The 25,745-nt window shown below is 44.7% G+C and overlaps 13 protein-coding genes across 13 annotated transcripts; 10 read left to right on the plus strand and 3 right to left on the minus strand. All coding sequences in view use genetic code 12, as the record gives it.

The window, feature by feature from the left end:
- Positions 1 to 81: 81 nt before the first annotated feature.
- On the minus strand, positions 82 to 2,907 carry LODBEIA_P45850 (uncharacterized protein; the record flags this gene model as incomplete). Its single annotated transcript, XM_066974822.1, has 1 exon — positions 82 to 2,907. One exon carries the CDS (start codon positions 2,905 to 2,907, stop codon positions 82 to 84), a length of 2,826 nt encoding a protein of 941 aa, XP_066831523.1.
- An 872-nt stretch (positions 2,908 to 3,779) lies between these two features.
- On the plus strand, positions 3,780 to 4,004 carry LODBEIA_P45860 (uncharacterized protein; the record flags this gene model as incomplete). Its single annotated transcript, XM_066974823.1, has 1 exon — positions 3,780 to 4,004. One exon carries the CDS (start codon positions 3,780 to 3,782, stop codon positions 4,002 to 4,004), a length of 225 nt encoding a protein of 74 aa, XP_066831524.1.
- Positions 4,005 to 4,776: 772 nt separating this feature from the next.
- LODBEIA_P45870 (uncharacterized protein) lies at positions 4,777 to 5,226 on the plus strand (the record flags this gene model as incomplete). The annotated part of the gene is made up of 2 exons (XM_066974824.1): positions 4,777 to 4,899; positions 4,966 to 5,226. 2 exons carry the CDS (start codon positions 4,777 to 4,779, stop codon positions 5,224 to 5,226), a joined length of 384 nt encoding a protein of 127 aa, XP_066831525.1.
- A 158-nt stretch (positions 5,227 to 5,384) lies between these two features.
- LODBEIA_P45880 (uncharacterized protein) lies at positions 5,385 to 7,334 on the minus strand (the record flags this gene model as incomplete). The annotated part of the gene is made up of 1 exon (XM_066974825.1): positions 5,385 to 7,334. The coding sequence occupies one exon, from the start codon at positions 7,332 to 7,334 to the stop codon at positions 5,385 to 5,387; it is 1,950 nt and encodes a 649-aa protein (XP_066831526.1).
- Positions 7,335 to 7,631: 297 nt separating this feature from the next.
- On the plus strand, positions 7,632 to 8,877 carry LODBEIA_P45890 (40S ribosomal protein uS4; the record flags this gene model as incomplete). The annotated part of the gene is made up of 2 exons (XM_066974826.1): positions 7,632 to 7,638; positions 8,312 to 8,877. 2 exons carry the CDS (start codon positions 7,632 to 7,634, stop codon positions 8,875 to 8,877), a joined length of 573 nt encoding a protein of 190 aa, XP_066831527.1.
- A 576-nt stretch (positions 8,878 to 9,453) lies between these two features.
- LODBEIA_P45900 (60S ribosomal protein eL21) lies at positions 9,454 to 10,253 on the plus strand (the record flags this gene model as incomplete). Its single annotated transcript, XM_066974828.1, has 2 exons — positions 9,454 to 9,464; positions 9,782 to 10,253. The coding sequence occupies 2 exons, from the start codon at positions 9,454 to 9,456 to the stop codon at positions 10,251 to 10,253; spliced, it is 483 nt and encodes a 160-aa protein (XP_066831528.1).
- Positions 10,254 to 10,590: 337 nt separating this feature from the next.
- Positions 10,591 to 12,642, plus strand: LODBEIA_P45910 (uncharacterized protein; the record flags this gene model as incomplete). The annotated part of the gene is made up of 1 exon (XM_066974829.1): positions 10,591 to 12,642. One exon carries the CDS (start codon positions 10,591 to 10,593, stop codon positions 12,640 to 12,642), a length of 2,052 nt encoding a protein of 683 aa, XP_066831529.1.
- A 303-nt stretch (positions 12,643 to 12,945) lies between these two features.
- Positions 12,946 to 13,377, plus strand: LODBEIA_P45920 (uncharacterized protein; the record flags this gene model as incomplete). Its single annotated transcript, XM_066974830.1, has 1 exon — positions 12,946 to 13,377. One exon carries the CDS (start codon positions 12,946 to 12,948, stop codon positions 13,375 to 13,377), a length of 432 nt encoding a protein of 143 aa, XP_066831530.1.
- A 407-nt stretch (positions 13,378 to 13,784) lies between these two features.
- LODBEIA_P45930 (uncharacterized protein) lies at positions 13,785 to 15,770 on the plus strand (the record flags this gene model as incomplete). Its single annotated transcript, XM_066974831.1, has 1 exon — positions 13,785 to 15,770. One exon carries the CDS (start codon positions 13,785 to 13,787, stop codon positions 15,768 to 15,770), a length of 1,986 nt encoding a protein of 661 aa, XP_066831531.1.
- Positions 15,771 to 16,166: 396 nt separating this feature from the next.
- LODBEIA_P45940 (uncharacterized protein) lies at positions 16,167 to 18,746 on the plus strand (the record flags this gene model as incomplete). The annotated part of the gene is made up of 1 exon (XM_066974832.1): positions 16,167 to 18,746. The coding sequence occupies one exon, from the start codon at positions 16,167 to 16,169 to the stop codon at positions 18,744 to 18,746; it is 2,580 nt and encodes an 859-aa protein (XP_066831532.1).
- A 614-nt stretch (positions 18,747 to 19,360) lies between these two features.
- LODBEIA_P45950 (uncharacterized protein) lies at positions 19,361 to 22,156 on the plus strand (the record flags this gene model as incomplete). The annotated part of the gene is made up of 1 exon (XM_066974833.1): positions 19,361 to 22,156. One exon carries the CDS (start codon positions 19,361 to 19,363, stop codon positions 22,154 to 22,156), a length of 2,796 nt encoding a protein of 931 aa, XP_066831533.1.
- A 62-nt stretch (positions 22,157 to 22,218) lies between these two features.
- On the minus strand, positions 22,219 to 23,295 carry LODBEIA_P45960 (uncharacterized protein; the record flags this gene model as incomplete). Its single annotated transcript, XM_066974834.1, has 1 exon — positions 22,219 to 23,295. The coding sequence occupies one exon, from the start codon at positions 23,293 to 23,295 to the stop codon at positions 22,219 to 22,221; it is 1,077 nt and encodes a 358-aa protein (XP_066831534.1).
- A 947-nt stretch (positions 23,296 to 24,242) lies between these two features.
- On the plus strand, positions 24,243 to 24,811 carry LODBEIA_P45970 (uncharacterized protein; the record flags this gene model as incomplete). The annotated part of the gene is made up of 2 exons (XM_066974835.1): positions 24,243 to 24,591; positions 24,798 to 24,811. The coding sequence occupies 2 exons, from the start codon at positions 24,243 to 24,245 to the stop codon at positions 24,809 to 24,811; spliced, it is 363 nt and encodes a 120-aa protein (XP_066831535.1).
- Between the last annotated feature and the right edge of the window lie 934 nt (positions 24,812 to 25,745).

The following is a 25,745-nucleotide window of genomic DNA, read 5'->3' on the forward strand; positions in this document are numbered from 1 at the left end:
TTTGTTTGTCGTTACAAATGTGTGTAAAAAAATTAAAAGTCCAGAGCCATTGTAAGTTAAATCAGTTTAATTCAGTTTAGCTCAGCAGTACTTGTAGTCCTCTGGGTCTGCGATACAATTTGATGCGATACATTTTTCAACAAACGCCTCAGTCACCGTGAATGGGATCCTGCGCGTGGGCTTGCCATCGACAAATTCAAGGTTCTTGTCGATGTTTTCATAGCACTTGTTGATTCTAAACTGCGTCAATTCTTTATTGCTTTGGTACTCCCATTCGGGTACTACAATGTAACCAGCATCGGCATACTTTTCGGTAATCTCCCCGTTGAACCTTTCAATTCGCTGCCGCAAGAGCTCGCTGGCCAATGAAGTTCCCACGACATGAAACTGGGTTCCTTCGAAAAGATAGAGCAAAGGTTTGCTTGGCTCTTCCCATTCGAACTGATTTCGAAACGTGTCAAGCTCACTTTTGCTCAAGGGAGGTGCTATAATTTCCAGCATCGGGGTATGCAATACATACGAATCGCCAAACTGATCCACTCTATTGGAATAGTAGTCCCAGTTCCGGGTGGCAAATATAAAGTAGGGTTCAATTTGAACAATCAGATTCCTTCGCACACACTCAAATATCCACTCGGGCTTGACAAGATCCATGCCCTTTGCAAGCAATCTATTCCCCACTGGCAAATCAATTTCAGTAATCGCAAGCACTTGCAGGTCTGATTTTATTGGGTCAACTTGGTGGACAACTTTGCCGCCGTATTTTTTCACCAATTTCTTCAATTCTTCGATGGAAATCACTTCTCCATCGATGCTCTTCTTGTCGCTCATGATCAAAAATTCAAACTTCAGAAACAAGTCAGATTCAACTTTAACCTTCTTAAGCTCACTTTTGTTTTCAAAAGATTGCAAAGTTTCCATCAAATGTCGTGTTCTCTTTTTGGTAATGGCATTTTGAAACTTTTCCAAGCTTCTCGTATAATTAGCCTTGAGTTCCCAATAGTCCTGTAACGTAATACACTCGTCGTTTGTCTTGTCCTCTCGGATTCGTCGGCAGTAATTATTGTGCAAAGAGGAGCCAGCCGCATAGGTTTTCTCGGGCCTGACATCAATCGAACGTGCCTTGACTTCCAAAATAACCGAGTCCTTTGGATCTATCCAGTATACCGGCTTGCGGTGACCAAAGCGGATAATATCAGGCGAAGGTAGGGGTTGTCCCTTGCTGATCTCGTGCCACTTGCCGTGCGTCAAGCGCTCAATTTTATCATACTCTTCAGTCTCGAACCCATTGGCCACCATCGCCAAGCTGTAATAGGCGCCATTTTCTGCATTCTTTAAACTCACCATGTAGGAGTTCTTGACACCAGGGTTCTTGCCAATCACCACCAAGTCCAAATTCTCGCCAAATCTTTCAAGATACTCTGGTTTCACCTTGACCCAGTCCCTATTGCGAAGCCCAATGCCATATTTCAGCTGGGTATGCTTGAGAAGTAACCCCTCGCTCCTGGATGTGATTACTTCTCGAAGTGCCCGTTCAATGTCGCCTGTATCTGAGCCGAGTCTAGCATCTAGCACCTCGAACCTGTGCCGGACTGGGTTGATTATTCTGCTGAGAATATCCTTGCGGAAAAAGAGCGGATAATTAGTGAGGTCCTTGCCATTGAGATACAAAATGTCAAAAACAATGTAGTAAGGGTAACTCGTTTGTTGCTCATACTGGTCAATTGTCGTGAATTGTCGGACACTCTCTTGCATCGCCAGCGATTTCAAAGTTCCAAACGGCAAGATGGCTTGCCTCTTGTAGTCATAGGCAACCATTTCACCATCAAGGATGACTGAGTTGACATTTGCTGCAAACGCATTGCTCAAATATTTCGTCAAAGAGCCAAATTGGAAGGACTCGCCGTATAAAAACGAATAATCCTTGAGTCGTCGTGAAAAGAATTTGAATTGGTTATTGCCGTCTTTGTGCAATAGCATCCTATCGCCGTCCATCTTCTCTTCGATATAAAACTTGTCCTCTAAGCCCATTTCCTTCAATTTGGCTTCATACGCCTTTTCCATAGGCTTTAATTTTTGCATTTTTTTAACCATGGCTTCGTATTTGATGGTCAATCGTTCTGCCAACTGGGGCTTAAATTTGAAACCCGGGTGGAGGCCCAATTCTTCTCTCGTAAACTCCCTTTGCGGGTCAGCTAGCAAGTTGAAGGCAAGCTGTAAATTGTTGCAAATGCTATAGACTCGGAACCCTTGTGCATGCCAGCAGTTGAAAAAATACTCCTCCATAAAGGTGAGGATTGATTTTTTGAGTATAAACTGGATGAGCCACCTGATTTCCTCGATTCTCAAAGTATTTAACACCGGTTTGAGTAAAAGTTTCTGTTCCTGCGCCAGCTTGGCCGCGCTCAAGTCGTCCAACAACTTGTTCACTTGAGCAACGGTGTATTCTTTGAATTTATCAGTAAAGTCTCTTCTCTTGGCGATGACTCTTGCGGCCTGGAGCGGCAAGTCTCGAATCTTGCGCTCGTCGACAGCATATCTCTTGGACTTCTGGTACTGCTTATTCCAATGGTAAAGCAAATTGTAGTCTTCTGAATTTTTTGGTATTCGGTACATGCTAATGATGAGCCGCGCCAAAGTCACTTCTTTGACAAAGTACACTTTGCCGGATTTTTCGGGAAAGATCAAATGAGCTGCAGGGGACATGTCATTTCCAATGTGCAATCTGAACGTCTTGACAAAATCAGTAATAATCTCGGCTTTTCTTTCCGTCACGGTTCGCGCTTTTCCCAAGTTTGATCTGGAAACACCATCAAGTTTGTCAAACAACTCGGTGGATAACAACGTGAGCGTCGGCTCTACTGCGTTGGGCGGCGGATCTGGCACATGATCAAGAAAGCTGCTCATTCACACGAGTAGAAGCAATTGCCCTGGAGACGAAACAACAAAGAAAGCGGGCAAGGTGTTCAGGCCTGGCTGCTTCATTCAGCTTGAAGTTCAATTTTGGTTGCAAGGTTTCTGGTTGCAAGATTGGGGTGGTGGATTCTCCTATCACGTGTGGTAGTGTCTCTACCGATATTTTTTGGCATGAAAATGGGGCTACCAATTTCTCTGGACCTTGGACCAGACCCTGCGAGCCGCACCATTTGCCTAACCGGGACTCGAAGGATACAACATTACTTGTGCATGGATTAATCCACCATCCAATTGAGGGCTCTTTTTTCAAGCTCCAGAAATCTGTAACAAGAAACAGCTCCAATTTATCAGCTGCTCCCTTTCTTCTTCTTCTTCTTCTTCTTTGGGGAGGTGTCTAGCCTATATGCGTACTACAAAGCTGTTTTTTTTTTTGGGGGGGAAATCAAAAGTGCCCTGCTTCACCATGCCTCGACGTCGAACTTCCACGTTCCAAGTTCCTTCTTTGCAAAAAAAAAAAAAATTGGGGACACTAACCAGAGTTTCGTTAATAGACACCCACAATTAATGAGCTATACAACATGCACATCTTGGCATCTTGTGGAACATCCACTTTTTTCTGCATTTTCTTTTTTTTTTTTTTTTGGTTTTTCACAGAATCTGCTGAGGAAGTTTCCGTTTTTAATTGTTATGCCACTGTGCTCGCAAATCTGCCTCGTGAAACCATTAGGAAAGTGCAAGTATCGACAAGATATAAAAAGACTCTATCATCTACGGCCCTCCTGTCCCCACCCCCTCAATTTTTTTAAATGAATCTTAGTCTCTTTCTTATCGCTAAGTCAAAGTAATCTGAATCTCAATCAACCATGCAGTTCAAGACGATAATCATAACTTTAGTTTCATTAGCCTATGTATCTGCCGTTTCGAGAAGCAAGGCGAAACCTCATCATCATCTTCATGAAGAGAATTCCACTGCGCTCAATAGGACCAATGCCACCACTGCCACTGCCACCAGGGGCAATGGCGTGATTAACAGTGTGAATTTGGCTGGTGCTGCTGCTGCCATTGCTGCTGGTGCCATGTTGTTGTGAGATCTTTGATGATTTGGGGATTTTTTTGCAATTTGAGCAGAGGGCGGAAAACAATCGAGAGAGGGGGGCTAGAGATTTTGCAAATGAGGTGCAGAAGAAGGAGAAGAAGAGGCAGAAGAAAGAGCGGAGGGGTAGTTGGGGAGGGGGAGGGTAAGAAGGGTTGGGTGACTTAATTTGGTTTAGTTTTCAAGGAGAGGTGAAGGGGGGGGGTTGTTTGTAATTTTCTGTTTGAAATATATATAGTCTTGTTGTACTCTGGACCTTGCAGGTTTCTTCTCAATTTTGATTGAAATTGTTGCAAAAAAAATGCAGCCACTTTGAAAGAGAGCGTTTGCAGCAATTTCATAAAGTCTTTTTTTTTTGAGTTACCTTTTGAGCTAAAGCAAAAGCACACCAGATGCTAGTGTCTTTTTTTTATCTGTTTAGATGTATCTCATTACTCTAGAAACAATATCTATGTGGCTCTTAACCCTCACGTGCCTGAAACAGTGGTGTATCGCATGGATCTCAGTTTGTTTTATATATATGCCGCTGAATGCAACCAGATAACAAGAGAGGGAGGGAGGGAGAGAGAGAGCGCCTCGTAAAATGCGAATTTCCCTTTTCGGTTATCGTTTGGTGTCACCACGTGACCTTTTTCTTTTGATGGTTTTTTTTTCTCTGAGTAAATACTGGCACAAGGTAACAGCATATTACATCACCAAGGCTGAAAGAGCCCCAGCCAGGAACCCCGATTAACCACGACAACTGTTTTCTGTTCTCACTACTAAGAATGTCAAGCTCGCCAGATACTCAGGTGGCTCAGGATCCCACGATAATACCGGACAAGAGCGCTTCGCCCACGCCCAGGAAGAAAAAGACGAAATCTTCCACTTTGTCCGAAGAACAGAAGAAGGTATGTCCCGTTTCGAATTTTTTATCTGGATAGGTTATTCTCATGTACTGACCCGGCTCAACTTAGGCACATCACATAGCGTCAGAGCAGAAGCGCAGGGAAAATATACGAGCGGAGTTTGACAAGATTGTCTCGTTGACTCCCAATTTGACTGAACTGGAGAATCGGTCGGAGTTGAATATATTGACCAAGAGTGCCGATTTCATTGACCAACTTAAGGAGGAAAATGTCAAATTGATTGAAATGTGTCGACAACGTGGCATTCAAGTTCCTGAGGAGTTGGTATATAAAGGACCGCAGAATGATGGTAGTGATATTGCGAAATAACAAAGCTCGCTAGAAAAGAGACAGTTGACCAGGGCAAAGGACAAGTTAACGAAAGATAGAGATGTTTTCTAATCAATTTCATTTTACAGTGTTTTCAAGTTTTTTTTTTTTTTTTTTTAATTTTAATGTGTATTTCAATTCCAATTCCAAAAAAAAAACTAGACCATTTCTTGTCTGTGTATTATAGAATATCTAAATTCGTCACCTGCGTAGTTGAAGATCCTCTTGACTGGAATGTACTCCGCGGATGAATCAAGAATGGGTGGTGTGGCGGTTGTTAGTAGTTGTGCTGACAGGGTGTTATTCAAAGTGAGGAGAAAGGACTTGACCTTGTCTGCGTTTGATGTGAATAGAACCAGAAATTTGGTTGTGCCATTGGTGATGGAGATGGTGCTGGAGTTTTCGAAATCCAGGAAATCTGGCGCCTGTTGTTCACCACCATCATCATCTACTTCTTCTTCTTCATCTTCGTACATCGACACAACTTCTTCGAATGAATACCCACCCCATTCAACATCTGCACCACGGGGAAGTCCACTTACTTCCACAATGACAAGGTTTTTTCTTGCATTTTCCCGCTTGCCCTCTTGCTCCACATAATGATTCCAGCAAGCGCAAACTGTGGGTATGCTCGCGCAATCGGTAACGAAGCAGATAATCGCAGCCGGTTTAGTGACTCCAACCAAGTTTTGCACTCTCGTCAAATGCTGAAGTGATAATGCGGCATTGTATTTAATTCCACCACTCGTGGATAATGCCATGCTAGCTGGAACAAGCGGTATTTGGCCCGATAAACTTGCTACTTTGCAAGACAGGTTTGAGTCAACGATGCTTTGTGAATACGGCCCAATGTTTTGCGGACCCCAGTATGATCTAGAACGGATATGTATACCTAGTTTAGGGCCTTTGTGTTTCAAAACGACGCATGATAGTTGTAAAAGTGCAGAGGTGGGGATGTTTGTCTCAACGCAAATTCTGGATGGTGGCAAGTAAAGGTTTGTAAAGTAGGAGCCATAAATTGCATTCATGCGGCCAAACAAGGACATGTCCGAAAGTAAAATGTTTACATGCTGGATGTTGTTGAAAGTGAGATGGTTCTTGCTGAGAGTTTCCTGCAATTGGTTGAAAACTTCGCTCGTTTGGTCCTCAATGGTTGTTGAAGCTGTTGCAGTGAGATTATTGATGAACAACTTGGTCGGCGTTTCAACAACAGCAACAACAACAGCAGCCAGAACTTTCTTTAGAGGAAAGGAGATGTCGTGCTGGTTCTGCCGCAGCTGTTGGATCCTTGTTTCCGCCAACTCTGCTTCGTCCACAAACTCCACCCAGCTATCCTCCAAAACTGGTGGAGTAATGTTGGATTCAGCAGCAGGTTCCTGATCTTTATCCACCAACTGAACAGCAAACTTCAAGTAATAAACATCGCCCTCGTGCCGCACAACCTGCTGATCAACAATTTCCAATTTTTTGTGCTTGAAAACGGGACTGTCGAACACAATCGTTTCAAATTCTCCACCTTCTCCACAGATGTGCACGTCATACATCAGATTCAACTTTCCAAGTTGAGGATACATGTCACTAATCAGTTTCCCCAAATGGCTGGCATTGAGGCCAATTGCAGCAACTTTGACGATCCTGGCATCGAGGCCACTCTGGCACATCTCAAGCATCAAGTCGTTTTGGTTCCTCTGCCACAAATAAGTCAACGAGGTCAATTTGAGTCGACCACACACATTCTCGACCCTGGTTCGCTGATAATGCGACAATATGGCACCGCAGCTAACAGCTTCAAGATCGCGGTGTTTCTGCTGAACTTTTGCAATTAACCGGTACAAATCTTCAATCTCGTCTTCTGCTGTATACAGGTATTCTAGTTTTTGATTAACAGAAGAGCCAAGTATGGGTTCTCTATAAAGTGGAACATCGAGGCACTCGCTATAGAAGGGTATTACATCGTGTCCTACAGTCTGGAACATGAATGAATCAATCTCATCTTGCTGTTGTGGATGGAGATTCCCCAAGGCAACTAGTTCGTGTCCCTGGCTTAAACACTGCTGTAGATTGTAGAATGAATCCTTACCGCCTGATATCAAAGCGAGAAACTTCATCAAAGCACGTCCCTTGGCTTAAATGGATTGATGGCCGGGGACACATATCTTTACATTGATTGACACTCGATGATTCAATACCCTGGTATAAAGCTCCTTCTATTGAAACCTGCATGTAAGTGGCGTTTCTATGGAGAAAAAAAAGATCCTAGTCTCCTCATTTGGTAGCACCTTTTTACCGCTGCCTGAAATTTTTTTCCCTTTACACCACCACTCACTACAATTTTTCACTTTTTTTTTCTTCAAAAGGCTCTTCTTCTTCCGGTTCATCTTCAACAAGTCCATCAGTCGCCAAATATGCCTCGTATGTATCCACAGGGTCATTGCCAACAGGCAGTTTGATCACTATTTGCAATGGATTTTATTCAAAACATAACTTTGAACGATTTCAGAACCTTGAGGCCGCTTTTCACTCGCAATTTTTTTTTCTTCTGTCTAGACAAGAGAGCAGTGATTGATTTTGGCTCAAGGGCTTGACTGGTCGTTGAGGTTCGGGTCCTCCTTTCTTTGAATTTGAGATTTCATTCAGAGATTGCTACAAACCTTTCCTTTCATTTGTGAACTGAACTCCCGACACTTCAGTCACGAAAGAACATCATGAAGCTCAGTAAAATTTTCAAGCGTGGAATGAAAGTCGATTTTATTTTTCGACTTTCATCACGAGGTGTTTGCGTCAAGTCAAGTCAGACTACTGAGTCTAGCTCGCTGATTCTTGAAATGACATGCCTTAAGCGCTCAAGTGGTGTCTTTGCCTACGTTTATGCCCGCGCCTGCGCCCACCCCTTGAAATTTGACTTGATTGATACTAAAGGTATGGTAATTGCAATCCAGGTACAATCTTCAAATATTCATTTGAAAGTATAGAGGAACCCCCCCTTCGACCCTACCATGGTGAAACTTTTGAATCGTGTCGAGTGTTTTTTTTTTTTCACAACAATTTGATTCTAACAATTTTTCTTTTTTTTTTTTTCCTTAAGGTGCCCCAAGAACTTACTCCAAGACCTACTCGACCCCTGCTAGACCATACGAATCAGCTCGTTTGGATGCTGAATTGAAGTTGGCTGGTGAATACGGTTTGAAAAACAAGAGAGAAATCTACAGAATCGGATTCCAATTGTCCAAGATCAGAAGAGCTGCTCGTGACTTGTTGACCAGAGATGAAAAAGACACCAAGAGATTATTCGAAGGTAATGCTTTGATCAGAAGATTGGTGAGAGTCGGTGTTTTGTCTGAAGACAAGATGAAGTTGGATTATGTCTTGGCTTTGAGAATTGAAGATTTCTTGGAGAGAAGATTGCAAACTCAAGTTTTCAAATTGGGTTTGGCCAGATCAATCCACCACGCCAGAGTCTTGATCTCCCAAAGACACATTGCTGTTGGCAGACAAATCGTCAATGTCCCATCCTTCACCGTCAGATTGGACTCACAAAAGCACATTGACTTTGCTCCAACCTCCCCATACGGCGGTGGCAGAGCCGGTAGGGTTAAGAGAAGATCACAAAACAAAAAGTCTGAAGAAGGTGGAGAAGAAGACGAAGAGTAAACTGGGCAGTCAATCCCTTTTCCATGCGGTGCGAGCAGAGCAGACCTGAGTAGAGAGGGAGAGATCATCACTATTGTAAATTATTAATATATATACATACTTCAATTTTGGTTTTAATGAAGGAGGCTTCCTCAGTGTGAGGTTATACATCGGGACAACTACAGCCGCTGGTTCCACACCTTTTCCTCTGTTTTGCACTTTCTGGACTGAAGCGTGGCTACCTCCACCCCACGTAAACCCCTTGTTGATGTCCTGCGTATGTCAGATAATCATGCGGAGCTCTGTACACGTGACATAGGGCTACAACCACACAGTTGGTAGTGATGGAAAAAATCGCGCTCAGCTTGTGTGTCTCTATTCAAATTTTGGTAGTGAGTACTGTAGTCTCTCTCGCTCTCTTACTTTACTAGGCACCACGCAGACACACACACTCCCGCTCGCTCGCTCGCTCGCACTCTGTCTGTCTCTCGCTCCTGGCAAACCATCACCGCGAAACATACAGGCTCTTGATATTGAAATTTTTTTCACACTATCAGTTTCCAAGGTCCTCTTTGAAGACATCTATAATACAACAAAATGGGTAAATCGTATGTGAACATGAGAAATGGACACCAAGACGGACATGGATCTGGAGATGGAGACAGAGGGATCAGGGCAAGAGCATTTGTGGGAGACATTTACACGTCGGAAAAGCAAGAAGATTGAGTAATTCAGTCCTCGGAATCGACTTTTTGCTTGAAACAAGCAAGATTCACAGACACTGGAGTGTTACAATCAGGTTTCCAAGCAGCATCAAAGAAACAAGCTCAGCTTTTGTTAATCTCAACTCCAAAAAGCTAGAATCTATGTTCAAAAAAATTTGACGAAAAAACAATAATTGATACTAACATCATTTTTCTTACAGTCGTGGTTACAGATCAGGTACTCGTTACGCTTTCCAGCGTGACTTTAAAAAACATGGTGCTATTCCATTGTCCACCTACTTGAAAATCTACAAAGTCGGAGACATTGTTGACATAAAAGCCAACGGTTCCATCCAAAAGGGTATGCCACACAAATACTACCACGGCAAAACCGGTATTGTTTACAACGTCACCAAGTCCTCAGTCGGTGTCATCATCAACAAGGTTGTTGGTAACAGATACATTGAAAAGAGAGTCAATTTGAGAGTCGAGCACGTGAAGCACTCGGCTTGCCGTCAAGAATTCTTGAACAGAGTCAAGTCCAACGCTGCTAAGAAGAGAGAAGCCAAGGCTAACGGTGAACACGTCAACTTGAAGAGAGCTGCTGCTAAGCCAAGAGAAGCTAGAGTTGTCTCTACCTCAGAAAACGTCCCTCAAACTTTGGCTCCAGTTGCTTACGAAACTTTCATTTAAATCTTACAAGAAAGACACGGAAATTCTTTGTTTTGCCACTACTCACACACACACACCATGTACCATTCCTATATTTGTTTATATTAAGTATAGTATAAATTAATTTGCACCCTTTTTTAAAAGACGGAGTTGATGTGTTTTTGTTTGAGTAGTCTTGATTGATGAGTAGTGACCGTGAGCCGCACTTGCCCGATGCGTGTAGAAATTTGTGGTAGGTGGTGAGCTTTTCTGACTCCACCTCAAACTACCGCAGGAAACAAAAGCTCCACGCACGGTAGTAGTAGTATTAACCCCATTCTAATATATCCCTGTAGTTTACTATGGAAATCAATTGAAGATGGCTACTCAGGACTCACCCCCACCGTCTGATGATACCAAATCCAACGTGTTTGAGAGGGCCCTCCAGTCATGGGTGGAAATCGACTTGCCCTCGCTTCAAAAGAAGTTGGACGAGCAAGGAGTTGAAATCAGGGAGGGCCAAAAAGATCTGCTAATAAGTAGAAAAGCTCTCGCCACCAAGACCAAAGATTTCAGAAAATTGGACTCCCTGGAGAAACTAGAACAGGTAAAGACTTTGCTTAAGCTATACCAAAATGAAATAGATAGCTTAACCACCAAGAATAAGAATGTCGAGAATTACTTTTTTGGCATGTACCGACTAATAGCCGAAGCACCAGATCCTCGACCTTTGCTAGAGTTGTCGCTCGACTCGGTGATTGAGAGCCGGGAAATAGGGAAATTAAAGAGCGAGCTCGAGAAGACTGTCAAGGAGTTGTCAAAGAAGGCAGACTATGACAAGTTGAAGGAAAGATTACTTCTGAACGAGCAAAAAGCAGCCGAGATTTTAAGCATCAAGCTCAAGGCCAAGGAGAGCGAGGTTAGAGCTGAAATGGAGGAGAAGGAAGCCAACTGGCTTCAAAAGCAGCGGGACTTTGAAAATCAACTTGGCACCGCCCAGAAACAAATTGAAGAGTTGAGAGCGTCCAAAGAACTGACCGAGATGCGACTCGATAATCAAAGTAAAAGTCACGAACATTACGAAGGCGCGCCGGCGTCGACGATGGCTGAGTTGGACATGGTGAGAAGAGACGCAGAACTGGCTAGAAAAAGAGTTTACGAGTTGGAGAAGCGGAACGAAAGTCTAAGGCGAGAAATTGCCGAGTCCAAAAACGACAAGGACATTGACTTGGTCAAAGCCAACTGCGATAAAAAGATTAGTGAAATGGAAGGAGAGAATGTCTTGTTGGTTGCAAACTTGAACCAGATACGGAGACAAAAGGAGGATGTGACTAATCTGCTACAAAACAAGATTGAAGCCTTGACCAGGGAAAATTTATTAGTTTCCCATGAAGTTAAAACTTTGAAGCAAAAGTTGGAAAAGACTGCAGATTATGAAGATATCAAAAATGAGCTTTATTTGCTCAGGCAAATAGAGTTTGGACACGGCGAGGAAGACGAGGGCGGCGAGGTATCGTTGCATACATCTGGTAAAGATACAAAGCTAGATACTATAGTCTTTGAAAGAAACCGAGCCATGACGCAAGAACTAGCTAATTTCCGTTCCAAACACGACGACTTGATATCAAGAATCAATGAGCTTGAAGCGCAGGCGAAACTGTCGGCGGAGGAGCTCCACCACGCGAGACAATTGAATTCCAAACTTGAAAATGATTTGGCCGATTTGCAAGATGCCGGTGGTCGTGGTAAAATATTCAACGACAGTGCAAGTTTGATATCGGGCACAAGCCGAATGACTAGGCCGGGCAGAAATGGAAGCATTGCATCATTTGCAGGGGACCGCGGGGTCAATGACGAGTCATCAATCTTGCCCATCATCACCAAGCAAAGAGACAGATTTAGAGAGAAAAACAACGAAATCGAGGAGGAGCTTCGGAAACAGACTAGCCTCGTAAATGACATGAAGAGACAAATCAATGCATTAAAACAGGACAACGAGGAGCTCTACGAGCGTGGAAGGTATCTTCAATCTTTCCAGACGCCAGGCACGAGAAACATCACAACAACTTCAAGTGGTCGTAAGATTTTGAACCCTAAACCAAATGCAGACTTGGAGAAAAATTTATACACGCAGTATCAAAGAGATTACGAAAAGAAGCTACACCCTATTGAACAGTTTAGAATCAAGGAACAAGAAAGAATCAATTCGAGACTTTCACCCTTGGAGAGAATGTTTATTTCCATGACAAGAGCCGTGCTAGCAACGCGAGTCACGCGAAACATCTTTCTCGCGTATTGCGTGGGACTACACATCATGGTCATGTCCATCACCATCTACGCTATGAACTTGCACACGGCGTTGATTCCGGAGGTGGGGTTGAATACAAGTACTGGCGGCACGACGGTGAACAAGATTGAATCCTCAAATTGAAAAAAAAAAAAAAAATAACCATGGGAGGGTGGGAAGCCCCTGAGATAGATTGCAGTAGCATTGGTTTGGCAAATTTAATTACAACTATTAATCACTTTAGAATTGTAGCCTTTTTTTTTATTTCTATGGGGTGGTGGTGGTAGTAGTGGTGGAGGTTCCTCGATTTATCTTGCCTCATGCTGCGCTTCCAATTTTGAGAGCAATCGGACCGTATATCGTAACCCCCCATATTCACCCCTTCGATACTTACAAACTAAGACTTCCTCTTGATCCGCCCTCACTTATACATCCCCTTCAAGTTTGATGAATCGATTTTTACAGAACTTGTTACTTCTCATATCACTCTACCTAGTCTACAAATACGCTATATCAGCATCAGTCACACAGATCCCCAACATCATCATGTCGCACAACAATAGAGACGCCAAGCCCGACCCCTTTGAGGGCAAAGATCCATCGCAGATTATGGTGGACGTAAACGGCAAGAAGGTGCCATTGTCGAGGATTGCGAGACCTCACGCCGTGTTGTTGCCAGATGGCAGAGACGGGCAGAAGTTCCCCGATGTCGAGCCACACGCAAAGCAAAAGGAGGACGCAAAGGCGTTTGACCAAGCGGTGTTGGATCCAGCTAAGCAAGGGCAGAAGTTTGATGCCGCTTCGTTCCCACCGGTTGAACCTGAGGCTCAGAAGAGAGAAGCGGAATTGGAGGCTGCTCGTGCCAAAAAGAACGCGTAGAGATGAGGGCAAGAACAAATAAAAAAGTACCTAACCTAGCACCCATTAAGGGGGAAAATAAGAGGAGGAGTGCGTTATAGCTCGAAAGTATAGCATATTGTATATCTGAATTGAAATAACGCATTGGCGAGAGCCAAATTTTGAAAAAGTAGAGTCTACTCTGGCCACTTTGGTCACTTTAGTCGTTTTAGTACTTAGCTCTGGATTGCAATTGCGCGGGCGGAGTGCCGTATACGGCTCTTGGACCTGCGAGTTTATTACTTAAAGGGGGGGGGAGTAGTTAAAAGCGAGGAAAACAACTTTTGGCACCTTTTTCGTTATCGAGAAAAAGTACCGATTGAGACGTCAAATAGCTTACATTATCTCAGTGTTGTTTTCTTTATTTTTCAACGAAGCACAGTCACCTCATGTTGTTGCCTAGACGTCTACTCCGAGTGCTGGGGTACGGCATCTTCTTCTTGGTGCTCACGGCGACGCTTTTGCTATTTGCCAACAAGCATCAAATCATAGAATTAAATCAATATGTCCCCTTTGACTATTTCTCGAGCGCGGCACCGTCGTTCTTCCAACCGCCGTCCAATCTGTTCATTGTCGACATAGCCATCAAGGACTGCTACGCTTACAACTATGGCAATTCCAATTGTGGGAAACCGGAGGCGGACTATGGCAAGTTTGGCGACTTGACTTCCTATGGGGGCGGATGGGTCAGGATAAAGAAGGATTTAACTTTGGGCAAATCTTGGTACCACAAGGAGATGCTTTCTCTTAAGGAGATTGACCATGACGAGTTTCAGCGATTACTTAGAAATAAAATCGTTGATGATACTGTGATTGTGGATTTCGCCGTCCTGGACCCGAAATCGGATGTCGCGGTTGAAGGAGGCAAGGGTAAGTTGCCACTGCGAATACTCGAGAGTATTCGCAACCAGCAGGATCAGAAAGCGCACAACATTGCTGTAGCGGAAGAGGAAAGAAAGGAGGAAGAAAGACAGCAAGAGGAGAAGGAGGAGGAAAAGGAGGAGGGAAAGAAGGAGAAAGAGAAGGAAAAAGAGAACGAGAACGAGAAGTTCAGCAAACGGGCATCGCAAACGCCGAGTTTGGAAGAAGTGGCGCGCTTGGGGTGGGTACAAAAACCAAATGGAATCTGGGTCAAATATGGAAGCCACGACGATAAGGATGCCATCAATGCCGTCGATTTGCTATTTGGTCCAGAGGCAACCGACCCGAGACCCAATTGGCAGTTGATCAAGGCGCCGCTCAAAGGCATCGCTGTCCCGTCCGACTTGCCTGCATTTTTGACCTTCCGCAGAGGTCCTAAATTGGACTACAAAAAGGAATACAACAAGCCTTTGAAGTTGAACGAAAACAGCGAGTTTAAGATTCTTCAGGTTGCCGACTTGCATTTTTCCACTGGCTATGGCAAGTGCCTCGACCCTGTTCCGGCAGAGTCGGCGAAAGGATGCAAGGCAGATTCGAGAACTTTGCAGTTTATTGATCAGGTTCTCGATATCGAAAAACCCGATTTGGTTGTCTTGACAGGCGATCAAATCATGGGCGACGTTTCCCCCGACTCCGAGTCGTCGGCATTCAAGGCGTTGAGCCCTTTCATCGAGCGCGGAATCCCTTTTGCTGTCGTGTTGGGAAACCATGATGCCGAAGGGTCCTTGAAATCGAAGGAGATCATGGGTTTGTATGCCGATCTCCCTTACAGTGTAGCAGCAATCGGCCCGGAGGAAATCGACGGGTTTGGAAACTATGTGGTGACGGTCCAGGGAAAATCTAAAAGTTCCGTGGCGTTGTCCTTTTATTTCGTCGACTCGCATGCTTACAGTCCGAATCCAAAAGTGTACCCGGGATACGACTGGATCAAAGAGAGCCAGTTGATTTACATGAAAGAAGAGGCAGCCTCGCTTGTCGACGGGGTCCGGAAGTTTGAAAAGGAGTCAGTTTTTGACGGCACAGCTTCAAAAAACCAAAAACATTTATCGATGGCGTTTTTCCACATTCCTGTTCCCGAATACAAAAATTTGAAAGAGTCGTATGTTGGCGAGCACAGGGAGGGGATCACAGCGCCAAGATACGACACTGGAGCAAGAGATATCTTCCAGGAACTCGGTGTCCTGGCGATAAGTATCGGACATGACCACTGCAATGACTACTGCCTCCTCGACCAAAAGCAGACCTCGGAGGAAAATAAGATCTGGTTGTGCTACGGCGGCGGCGTTGGCTTGGGCGGATACGGTGGCTATGGCGGCTACGTGCGAAGACTAAGAACGTTTCAGTTGGACACTTCAAAGGGCGAAATCAAGACTTGGAAGCGTGCCGAGCTGGATCCTGGAAAGAAGCTAGATGAACAGATTTTGGTCACTGGTGGGAACGTTGTTAATTGGTGAAAGATGACGAAAAGAATATTTTATATACATTTTTTCTGTTATTTATAGTCATCCTTGCATTTCAATCATCTTATAGAGTTCTTGTGACTTATTGTGATCTTATGAGTAAAGGTCAAGCTCTTGCTCTTGTTGTCCTCACCCAGATAATGGGTCGGGTTCCGTCGCGTCTGTCTGTCTGGAACCTTTTTCACTCGTGCGAGATCCCAAGACGTGAGCAAATCTGGACCATTCAAACCTCTCTCTCCACCTCACTCTCTCTGCCTCTCACGCGCGTTCCCTCTCTACCCGTGTCAGATCCACTTTCCCAATAATGATGCCCCTTTGTGAATAAGCCTTCTTGTGTTAGAATAAGAGTCGTTCCAAAGGTTTCATATTGTCATCAAGAATAGTGTCACCATGCTAGCACTGGTGGAGACCCCAGAGGCACCAAATCATGATCTCAAGAGCGATATCAAGAGCGATATCAAGAGCGATATCAAGAACGATCTCAAGAACGATTATAAGGAGCTCAAGGCGTGGTTGGCTCGGTCCAACTGCCAGCATCTACTTCAACGCTTTTCAGAAAACGGCATCACTTTTGACCTTCTTCCAGAGTTGGATTCCTTCAGCTTGAAAGAGTTGGGCGTCGCGAGACTTGGCGATCGACTACGACTCGAGATTGCCATCAATAATTTAAAGACCGAGAAGTTGAAGCTGTACATTGACGTTGACGAGTTGTACAAGAAGTTGAGTCTTGAATCGGACTACTTTGCGCGTGCGACTACGCCCAATACGGGGAATTTTCTAGCCTCAAGTGAGGATCTTTTGAGCCAAGGCGCTCAAGCAGGCGTCGGTGGTGGCGTGAACAGCAGCAGTGGCAGCGGCAGCAGTGGCGCAGCAGCTAATGTCTCGGGAACGAACGCAGCAGCTGCTAAGGACTCAAGCAAGCTTATTACTTTCATCTTGCAGGATGGCAGTGTTAAAAGAGTTAATGTCACGGGTTGTTTCAATGCACAGGCAATCAAGAGAAAAGTGTCCAAGAAACTAGGGTTTAAAACGCAAGAAACACAATTTGACACTTTTATACACACTGGAAGCCACGAGCGGAAGGGCACGATAGACCAAGACAAGCACGATGCAGTTGTAATGTTATACGATGTGGAATTAGTGACGATTTGCTACTCGCCCGAGAGATTGGAGAAGCATCGCATTATCTTGGTCCCCAAGAATGAGACTCCGACGCAAGCTGCTATTGAAACCTCCACGTATATCATGGAGAAATACGAAAGATCTTTGAAGAGACAAAGCCTGGACAATGAAACTTCCCGGGGCGGACAAAATCTGGTGGATTATGAGACAAGGACTCAACGGCTGAATTTGCGAAATTTCTTTGGCCAGCGACCACCGAGCGAGTTGATCTCGTCCAACTTGGCTGAATACTTCCCCGACACGGGGCAGAAAGATCTCGAGCAAACGGTGAGAAACTCGGTGCGGCACAGCGTGAGAATGACCAGGTTCAACATGCTGATGGGGGGATTGATGTGTTCTGGTTCAAGTGTCCACAACCGCAGTTCAATGGTGTCACAGGGCAGGATGAGTGTTTACTCTGGCGGGCTGGGAAGCTCGAGACGTGCTCCAAGAACGATTGGAGACGTGGTGGTGAGCAACATCACCGCCATAGATGAAGCTGTTCATGTTCCTGACTCTTTAAAAGTGTTTGGCCAATCAACAACAAGTTTGAACCTGGATCTGACGCTCAAGATGCAACCACCCTTTGCTGCTTCACAATTCCATCGGCCTCCTCACGCAGGACAACAGCAGGAGCAGCAGCAGCAGCAGGATGCTCGATCAAATGCATTTTTCCAGAATATTGACGGCACAAAGGCATTGCGCCGTATTTCCGTTGTTACCACAGGCAGTAGAGGCAGCAGCAACACGACAAACACACGCCTTTCCACGATAGAGTTAATGAATGCTAGCGAATTAGAAGAAGAAGAAATGGAGGATGGTGTTGCTGATGATGATGATGATGATGACGATGATGCGTATGGTGACTTGATCGATGAGATGGAAAGGAAAGTCCCCAACAATTGGCTAAGGGGGGCCAAGATTGGATCAGGTAGCTTTGGCACTGTATATCTCGGAATGAACCCATTTACGGGGGAGTTGATGGCAGTCAAACAGATACCGTTGAGTCGCGAGCCGACGATCAAAACTAAATGCCAGACTAAAGCTAAAGACAACCAAGACGAAACCGAGGGAAATGCGCAAGCAAGCAATAGTCATGCCGAGAGCATCCAGAAGGCGATGATGGAGCAACAGAGAGAGATGACCTTGTTGAAAGAATTGGACCATGAGAATATTGTGAGGTATCTTGGAAATTCCATGGACGAGCAGTTTTTGAACATATACTTGGAATACGTCCCCGGCGGCTCGGTTCAAACCATGTTGAACTCATATGGTCCCTTTGAAGAACCGTTGATTCGAAATTTTATACGACAGGTTTTGATTGGGTTAAACTATTTACACGAGCAAGATATCATACATAGAGACATCAAGGGAGCCAATATTCTCATTGACATCAAGGGAACAGTCAAGATTGGCGATTTCGGCATTTCTAAAAAGATCAGCACGATGGAAAAAGAGGACGAGAATTTTAAAAAGACGGGTAAGCGAGCCTCGTTGCAAGGATCGGTGTTTTGGATGGCACCCGAGGTAGTCAAGCAGACTGCATACACCAAAAAGGCGGATATCTGGTCCGTGGGATGTCTAATCGTTGAAATGTTCACGGGGCGACACCCGTTCCCCGAGCTCAGTCAAATGCAAGCTTTATTTAAGATCGGGAACCACATCAAGCCACAAGTTCCCGAGTGGAGCACGCAAGAAGCCAAGGAGTTCTTGATGAAGACTTTTGAACTGAACTACGAAAAACGGCCTCACGCTGTGGAATTGCTCAGTGACCAGTTCTTGAACTCGTTAATCATGTCGAAGCAATAATTTTGGAAAAAAAAGGAGAGCTTGAACTGGAGTGAAGGTAGCAAAAACAAAAAAAATCAGATGATAATGACGAGGATGGTTTTTATCGGTGCTCACGTGGGGAGGATATGGGAGACAACTCATGACCCCCAACGCGACGGCGGATCTTATTTTTTGGTTTTTTCTTAATTTGTTTTGCGGGGAGCACCCTTGAGGCATCCCATTATGAAGCCTGAATTACAATGTTTTCCAGTAGTAGTCTATATCCAAGTCCATGCCCTCTCCCTAGCCCCATCACACTTGAAGTCAGGTTCAAAAATAGACGGACATTGCGTTGAAACTGCGGACCCTCTCGTAAACATTGGATATTTGATCGTGCTCGTGTATCTCCTTTTCTAACCTTCACTCCTCTCCTCGTTGTTTAAATAAAAAAAAAAAAAATAGCCCCATTCAAAGTTTCATAATTTTTACAACCAGAGGCGATTCATAATCAAACGAGTTTGACCAAACACTTCACCACTCATTTATAATTGGAGATCGAGGGCTCTTACGAGCATAGACTTGCAGGTTCTGATCTTTCTGCAACCATCATTCGAAACATCCACAAGAACAAACGAAAATAAAAAAAAACCCCGATGGAAATACCGTTGAAATCTCGTCCCAAGGTTTCTACAGTCAATCTACTCGATGAGTCAAACTTTGAGCTAAAGAAAAAAAGCGGTGAGGAGTCAAACCTGTCCCAGCTATGGAGGACGGGGCCACTTGAGGATGCGAATCAGGGCAATACGAAGTTAGACGGGAACCAACTCAAGGCAAGGAAAAAAAGTGTCTTTAGCGATGCTCTACGACTGGCGGAACCTAGTATCCACAACAACAACAACACTCAGCGGACTCGGAGGTTCTCAGAAACCGAAAGGAACAACTTTGATCTGGTGACGGGCCATAGAATATATGAAGATGGCAAGATTCGACCGCAGACCTTGAGACAATCGGAAGGAGGACGCCACGGCAATAGCAATAACGGTGCTCTCGTCAGTGACCAGCCCAAACATGAGAAATTGTACTCCAGATCGCATGATAGTAATATTGACGTCGGCAGAACGTTTTCGCAGGGTATCGAGGATGAGTACATCCCCGGGTTTGATTTTAGTGATGCTGTTTACAAATGGAACAATGGAAGCAGCTCCGACTTGGCGTTAGGGATGGGGATGGGTTTATCAAGACAGGTTACGCAAACTTCAACTAGCGGTTCCCATACGCCGCGAAGCAACAATGCCTCGTATCTCGATTTGAACTTGCTTCATGCTCAGGTCGCACCTCAACCTATAAAGAGTGGTCACCAGCCCCCAAATATCTCCTATGCCAAGTTGCATGAATATATGAGGGCCAACAGATCATCTGCAGTAGTCGCGAACGAATCCGACAGCGGCGATAAAACTCCTCGATCCGGGTTTTTAAAAGGTCTTACAGAGTTGACGCAGGCGGAAAAGAGCAAGAGAGACATTTCCGATGCAAGTGCTTCGCGTCCCCGGGGGATCAAAAAACTAAAGTCGGCAGTCGATACAACAACGGGCGAAGTAAACTACGAGATGATCTTGAACAGCTTGCCACCCAATTTCAACGAACTACCGTATTCGCAGCGGAAAAAGTTGGTGCGCAATTTCTCCGACAATATTGATTACTCGCAATTTTCGCTCTTTGCAAAGAATTATCATGGATCGTTTGGCTCCGTCAAAACACCTAAATCTGGAGGCACAGAAGAAGACTCTACCGAGGGAAGTTTTAGCCGCAACCGGCTGCGGCATGGAAGTTGCAACACATTGGCTGGCCGTCTCTTGGCAAGGACTTCAACCACAGATATGATGATGAAAAGAGGGGAGGCGGTAGAGGAAACAAAGATTAAGCAAAATGTGGACGAGAGAGGGGCGTACGTGTTGGGCTACGAATTGGGGAAGATCATTGGATTTGGAGCGTGGGGGACTATTCGTGAATGCACCGATGCCAAGGGAGATGTTAAGGCGGTGAAGATTGTGAGATCGTGTCGTTTAGGCGCAGGTGCTGAAAGGAGAAGCCCGTCTAGACGTGGTGACAATAACCATGACAATGAGAATGACAATGACAATGACAATGGCAATAGCCGCTCGACAAAAGTGCTCCAGGTTTTCAAAAAGGAGATTGGCATTTGGAAACAGTTGAAGCACGAAAATATTCTTTCGATGATTGATTACTTAGAGACCGACGACACCATTTTTTGCATCATGAATCGGATTAATGGGGGGACCTTGTTTGAGCTTGTTACCGCGTGGGGACCGTATAACAGCGGCTTGGGCAACAGCACGGGTCCCATTGAGTTTCTGATCCAAAAACAGAGCGCGAGATTACAAAAAGTGGTTGAGTGCACGAGGCAGATTGTGGGTGCACTTTTATACATGCACGAGGAGAAAGGTATTGTTCACGGAGACTTGAAACTTGAGAATGTCTTGGTGGAAATGGAAAGTGAAGCCAACGAGAAATTCAAGATGATCTTGTGTGACTTTGGCATGTCCCGAATCTTCGACAATCGCGTCAGCAGGAAATCCTCGACAAAGCTCGGTTCTGGTTCAGCTCATACCCATTTAAGTCCGTTGGTAAACGAAGACAACGCTTGGGAGGCTAGAAGCAAATCTTCAAACACCGAACTACGGAAACCTTTTAAAGGAGGCGATACCCCAAACACGAAGCATTTGGAGTTTCTCACGCGTGATGATTTGCGGATTGGCTCGACAAATATTTTCAAAATCCATGGCCCCTCGTTGCAGTCGGTGCATTTGACTCCCATTGCATCGGCACCAGAGTCGCCATCTACATTATCCTTATCGGAGTTTAGCAAGAATTTCTTGCATCGGGAAAGGAGCCAGAATGAGATTGATTCCAAGCTACCTCACTCGCATATCGGATCTTTACCCTACGCGTCTCCCGAGCTTTTACAACCGGCACCTCCGCCTTTGGGTCCGCTGGCGGACGTATGGGCGTTGGGAGTGTTGGTGTATGCCATGTGCGTGGGGAGATTACCTTTCCAACACCAGTACGAGCCTCGGTTGAGGACAATGATTACCGCTGGTCAATTCAATGAAGATGATTTGAAAAAGGCGTGCTTGTTGGAGTGGGTGTTGAGAGATTGCAAGCTGAAGAATGGAAGCGAAAGTCATGGTGGTGGTGACAACGACGATAGCATACCTGCAGCTTTGATTTTGCTGTCTCCTTCTATGGTGGATGTGACGATGCAGAACCAGTTGAACGAGTTGCAGCAAGAGTGGAGGGAATATAACAAGGGGCAGAGAAAAAGGGAGTTTGAATTTTTGCATGACATTGTCCTTGGATGTCTCGAGACGAACATCACCAAGCGCTGGGATATGCAGATGATTCACGAGAGGTTGAAATTGCATGCATAGAGATTAAAACAAAAATTCTTTTACAACAATAGTCCATCGAGTCAACACAATATACACACAGTCTATTCTGATCTAGCCACTTCAACAACGACTTTTCCCTCAGCTTTGCCACTTTCTAAACGTTCTATAGCCTGCTTCAATTCATCAAAAGGGTAGATCTTGTCGATAAAAATCTTGACTTTGCCTTCTTGAATGAGCTCTCTGGCAGCATTGATCCATCCGCTGTTATTGTCCAAAAACCTCAACTCGTAGTTGTAATTAAGAAGACCATATTTCGAAAAAGCCATTCTGGAGATGGTCTTGACCCCACCAAGCATGGCATCCAACCCGTGGCCCGGTGAGTCCCCCACGATAGTATGGTAAGCACCATTTTTGACCAAAATGTGGTTAATCTCGGGAAACAAGTGAGTACCACCGAAACAATCGATGATGAAATTGAACTTGCCGCTATTCTTGACATTTTCCAACACAGGATTCAAGAAATTTGGATGTTGTCTATAGTCGATTTGCTCAGTAGCACCTAGCTCGGAAATCAAGTCTTTATTTCTCGCGGAGTTGGTCGTGACGACTTCTCTAGCCCCACCGAGCTTGGCCAACTGCACCACATATCTACCCACAGAAGTACCAGCGCCCAACACCAACACTTTGCTATCCTTATAGTCTAATCCTTTACCCAATTGCATCGCGGTACCCAAAACCAAAGGCCATGCGGCAGCTTGAGCCAAACTGATATTGGTGGGCTTGGTCGTGACGGGACAATGTTTGGGGTCCACCAACAAGTATTGGGCACATGAACCCTTGTCTAGTATAGGTGTGTATATCCCCTGGACGAAATCGCCCACGTTGACGCTGGTGCTGGTGTTTTTACCGATGGAAACGACTTCACCGCTAAAATCACGGCCAAATCCTTGCTTGCAGTTGTAAAAACGCAAGATTGAAGGCTTGATGTGGTACAACTTGTAGTCTACTGGGTTCAATGCGGCATAGTTGATTTTAAGGAGGATCTTACCTGGTGGAGCAACGTAGGTGCCCTGGGGGTCCTTGACGAGGTCGATGGTTTCATCGATTAGTTCGATGGGGTAGTTGCCGTTTTTGTAGGCGTACGCTTTGTATGTGAGTTTACTTGATGTGAAAGGCATGAGTTCTGCTTGGGAAATGAGAGGTGGGGAAAGCTTAGGTGTTTAAGCCGTGTTTGAGAGTGGGAGTGGCAAGAAGGCGAGGAGGGAATAGAGTCTAGCTTATATAGGTTTGTCTAAAGTTTGGGACAAGAAGCCTACAAACACAGATTTTGCGGATAATCGAAGGGTGCGGCGGTAGTTTTTGTCATATTTTATTTCTATTATTTGGTATGGTGGTGCAGTGTAAAGCAAAAGGAACGGGGGGGAAAGCTGGTGATGAATGAATAAGCAAACGTCTCCTTCTTCTTCTTCTTCTTCTTCTTTATTGCTAACTATAGCTGAGTAAGCTGGCGAGTTGCGTTCCGGAGTATTTATGCACGATTCGGAGATGATGGGATTTTGGTGCCGTTGGCTTTTTTTATTTTTCCTCTTTCTCCATGTCAGGTTAGTTAGTCAGCCTGTCTGAGGTGAGGTTGAGGCCTTGAATGAGAGAGGAGAGTTGGTGGAGGCTTCTTTGGCAAGGCAGGGCAACGTTTCCAGGCGCAGAAACCTGCCAGCTTCCGTGCCGAAGGGAAATACCCGAGGGGGGTTTTTCCGACATGTGGAATCGTGACATATCGGCCGATGTTTTCATTGCCCCTGCTAAGACGCAAAGCAGCAACTTGGCCGCGTCACGTGCCAGCTGGTGGAAGAAGGGGATGGAAGCTTCCACGACATTAGCAAAGGAGAGAGGTGCACGTGCATGCGACATCTGTATTTGTCGTCATCTACTGTCGTGTCGGAAACGCACGTCATGAAAACACGACACTCGGCGGGTCTCGATCGAGCTCGGCTTCTTTGTTGACACACGTACGCTTGTTGTGATTGTTTGATTCGAGGGACCAACATTTACTAGTGCAAGATTTCCTACTAGATTCCCCTAAGAATTGAACCGACTCAAAAGACAAACACCACTACCACTTCCAAAGATGACTCAACCGGATCCAACGCCAGCATTGTCACTTCCAGAAGGGTACACCTTTAGAAAACTCAAAAGCACCGACTATTCAAACAACTATTTAGAAACGCTCAAAGTGCTAACAATAGTAGGCACGATTTCGCAACAAGCATTCGCTGATTTGTTCCTGACTTGGGAATCGCAGTCCAATATATATCATCCGCACGTCATCACCAACCCAGAGGGAACAGTGGTGGCCACGGGGATGTTGCTTGTGGAAGCCAAATTGATCCATGAGTGTGGTAAAGTGGGCCACATTGAAGATATATCCGTTGCTGAATCCGAGCAGGGCAAGAAGTTGGGAAATTATTTAGTTCGAAGTTTAAGTCAACTTGCTCAGCAGGAGGGATGCTATAAAGTCATCTTGGATTGTTCCTTGCATAACGTGGGCTTCTATGAAAAATGTGGCTTCAGTGAAGCTGGGGTGGAAATGACTCAGAGGTTTTGAAGATTTGATCATGATAGACTCTTTTTTTTCTTTCTTTCTTGATTATTGAGTATGGTATAAATTTATACAATTGTTTAGACGTCATAGATTAAAGCGACACATGATTTGTTTTTCTTTTTTTCTTTGTTTCCTTTTGTTCAATTGATTGATCGTCGTTGTTATATCATATCTTATCTAAGGTCTGGAGATTTAAGAGTTAGTATGATCGTGGTGGCTCAATGGGTTTCAGTTTTTACCGTGCGAGTAAGTTGTGAGTACGTACTTCTATCGATAGTATCGAGTTGCCTCTTATGACCTGCAACGGTGGTTAGTAATTCATCCAGCTGTTGATCTCCAAGTAGGAGTCAAAACGAAAAAAAAAAAAAAACAAAGTAAAGACGTACCGTTATTCCAATATTAAGTTTTTCACCATCCGACCTTTCTTCCAACGCTTCTGATATGGTTAAATTCGAAAATATCTTGAAAAAAAAAAAATTTAGCTGGTAGTTAGTATCGACTCATAGGTTTACCTTTGTAAGACCATTCATATACACGTACGTCGAAACCTCTTAGTGTCCCAATGACTTTCCTGGATCCATTCAACTGCACCGAAACTTTCTTATCCATGTACTGGGGAAAACAAAAACTATTAGTATCGTGGGTTGGTTGTTCATCCTTCGTCTGCTTGAGACAGTGGCAACATACGCTTTTCAATTCTGGTTCCGATACCATCTTGACAATTTGTCAACGTTTCAATTTTGTTGGTGTATGATACTGAATGAGGGACCTATCGATTGCGCAAGTAGTTGAAGAATTGAGCTTTTAGTTTGAGGTTTGAGGTCTGGTGTCTGATGTCTGATGTCACGTGAGCATGTCGCGAATCCGCGACAAACAGAAAATAAATGTCACGACACAAGCAACATTCTCTACGGGTCACGTGCAGCAAATATACGATAAATCCAGCCCCTATGATTTCTTTGGGAGGTAAGTTCACAGAGAGAAATGGCAATGAATTTTGGCAATGTCAAATCTATAGAGTTTCATATT

Source organism: Lodderomyces beijingensis (assembly GCF_963989305.1).
Source record: "Lodderomyces beijingensis strain CBS 14171 genome assembly, chromosome: 5".
Lineage (NCBI taxonomy): Eukaryota > Fungi > Ascomycota > Pichiomycetes > Serinales > Debaryomycetaceae > Lodderomyces > Lodderomyces beijingensis.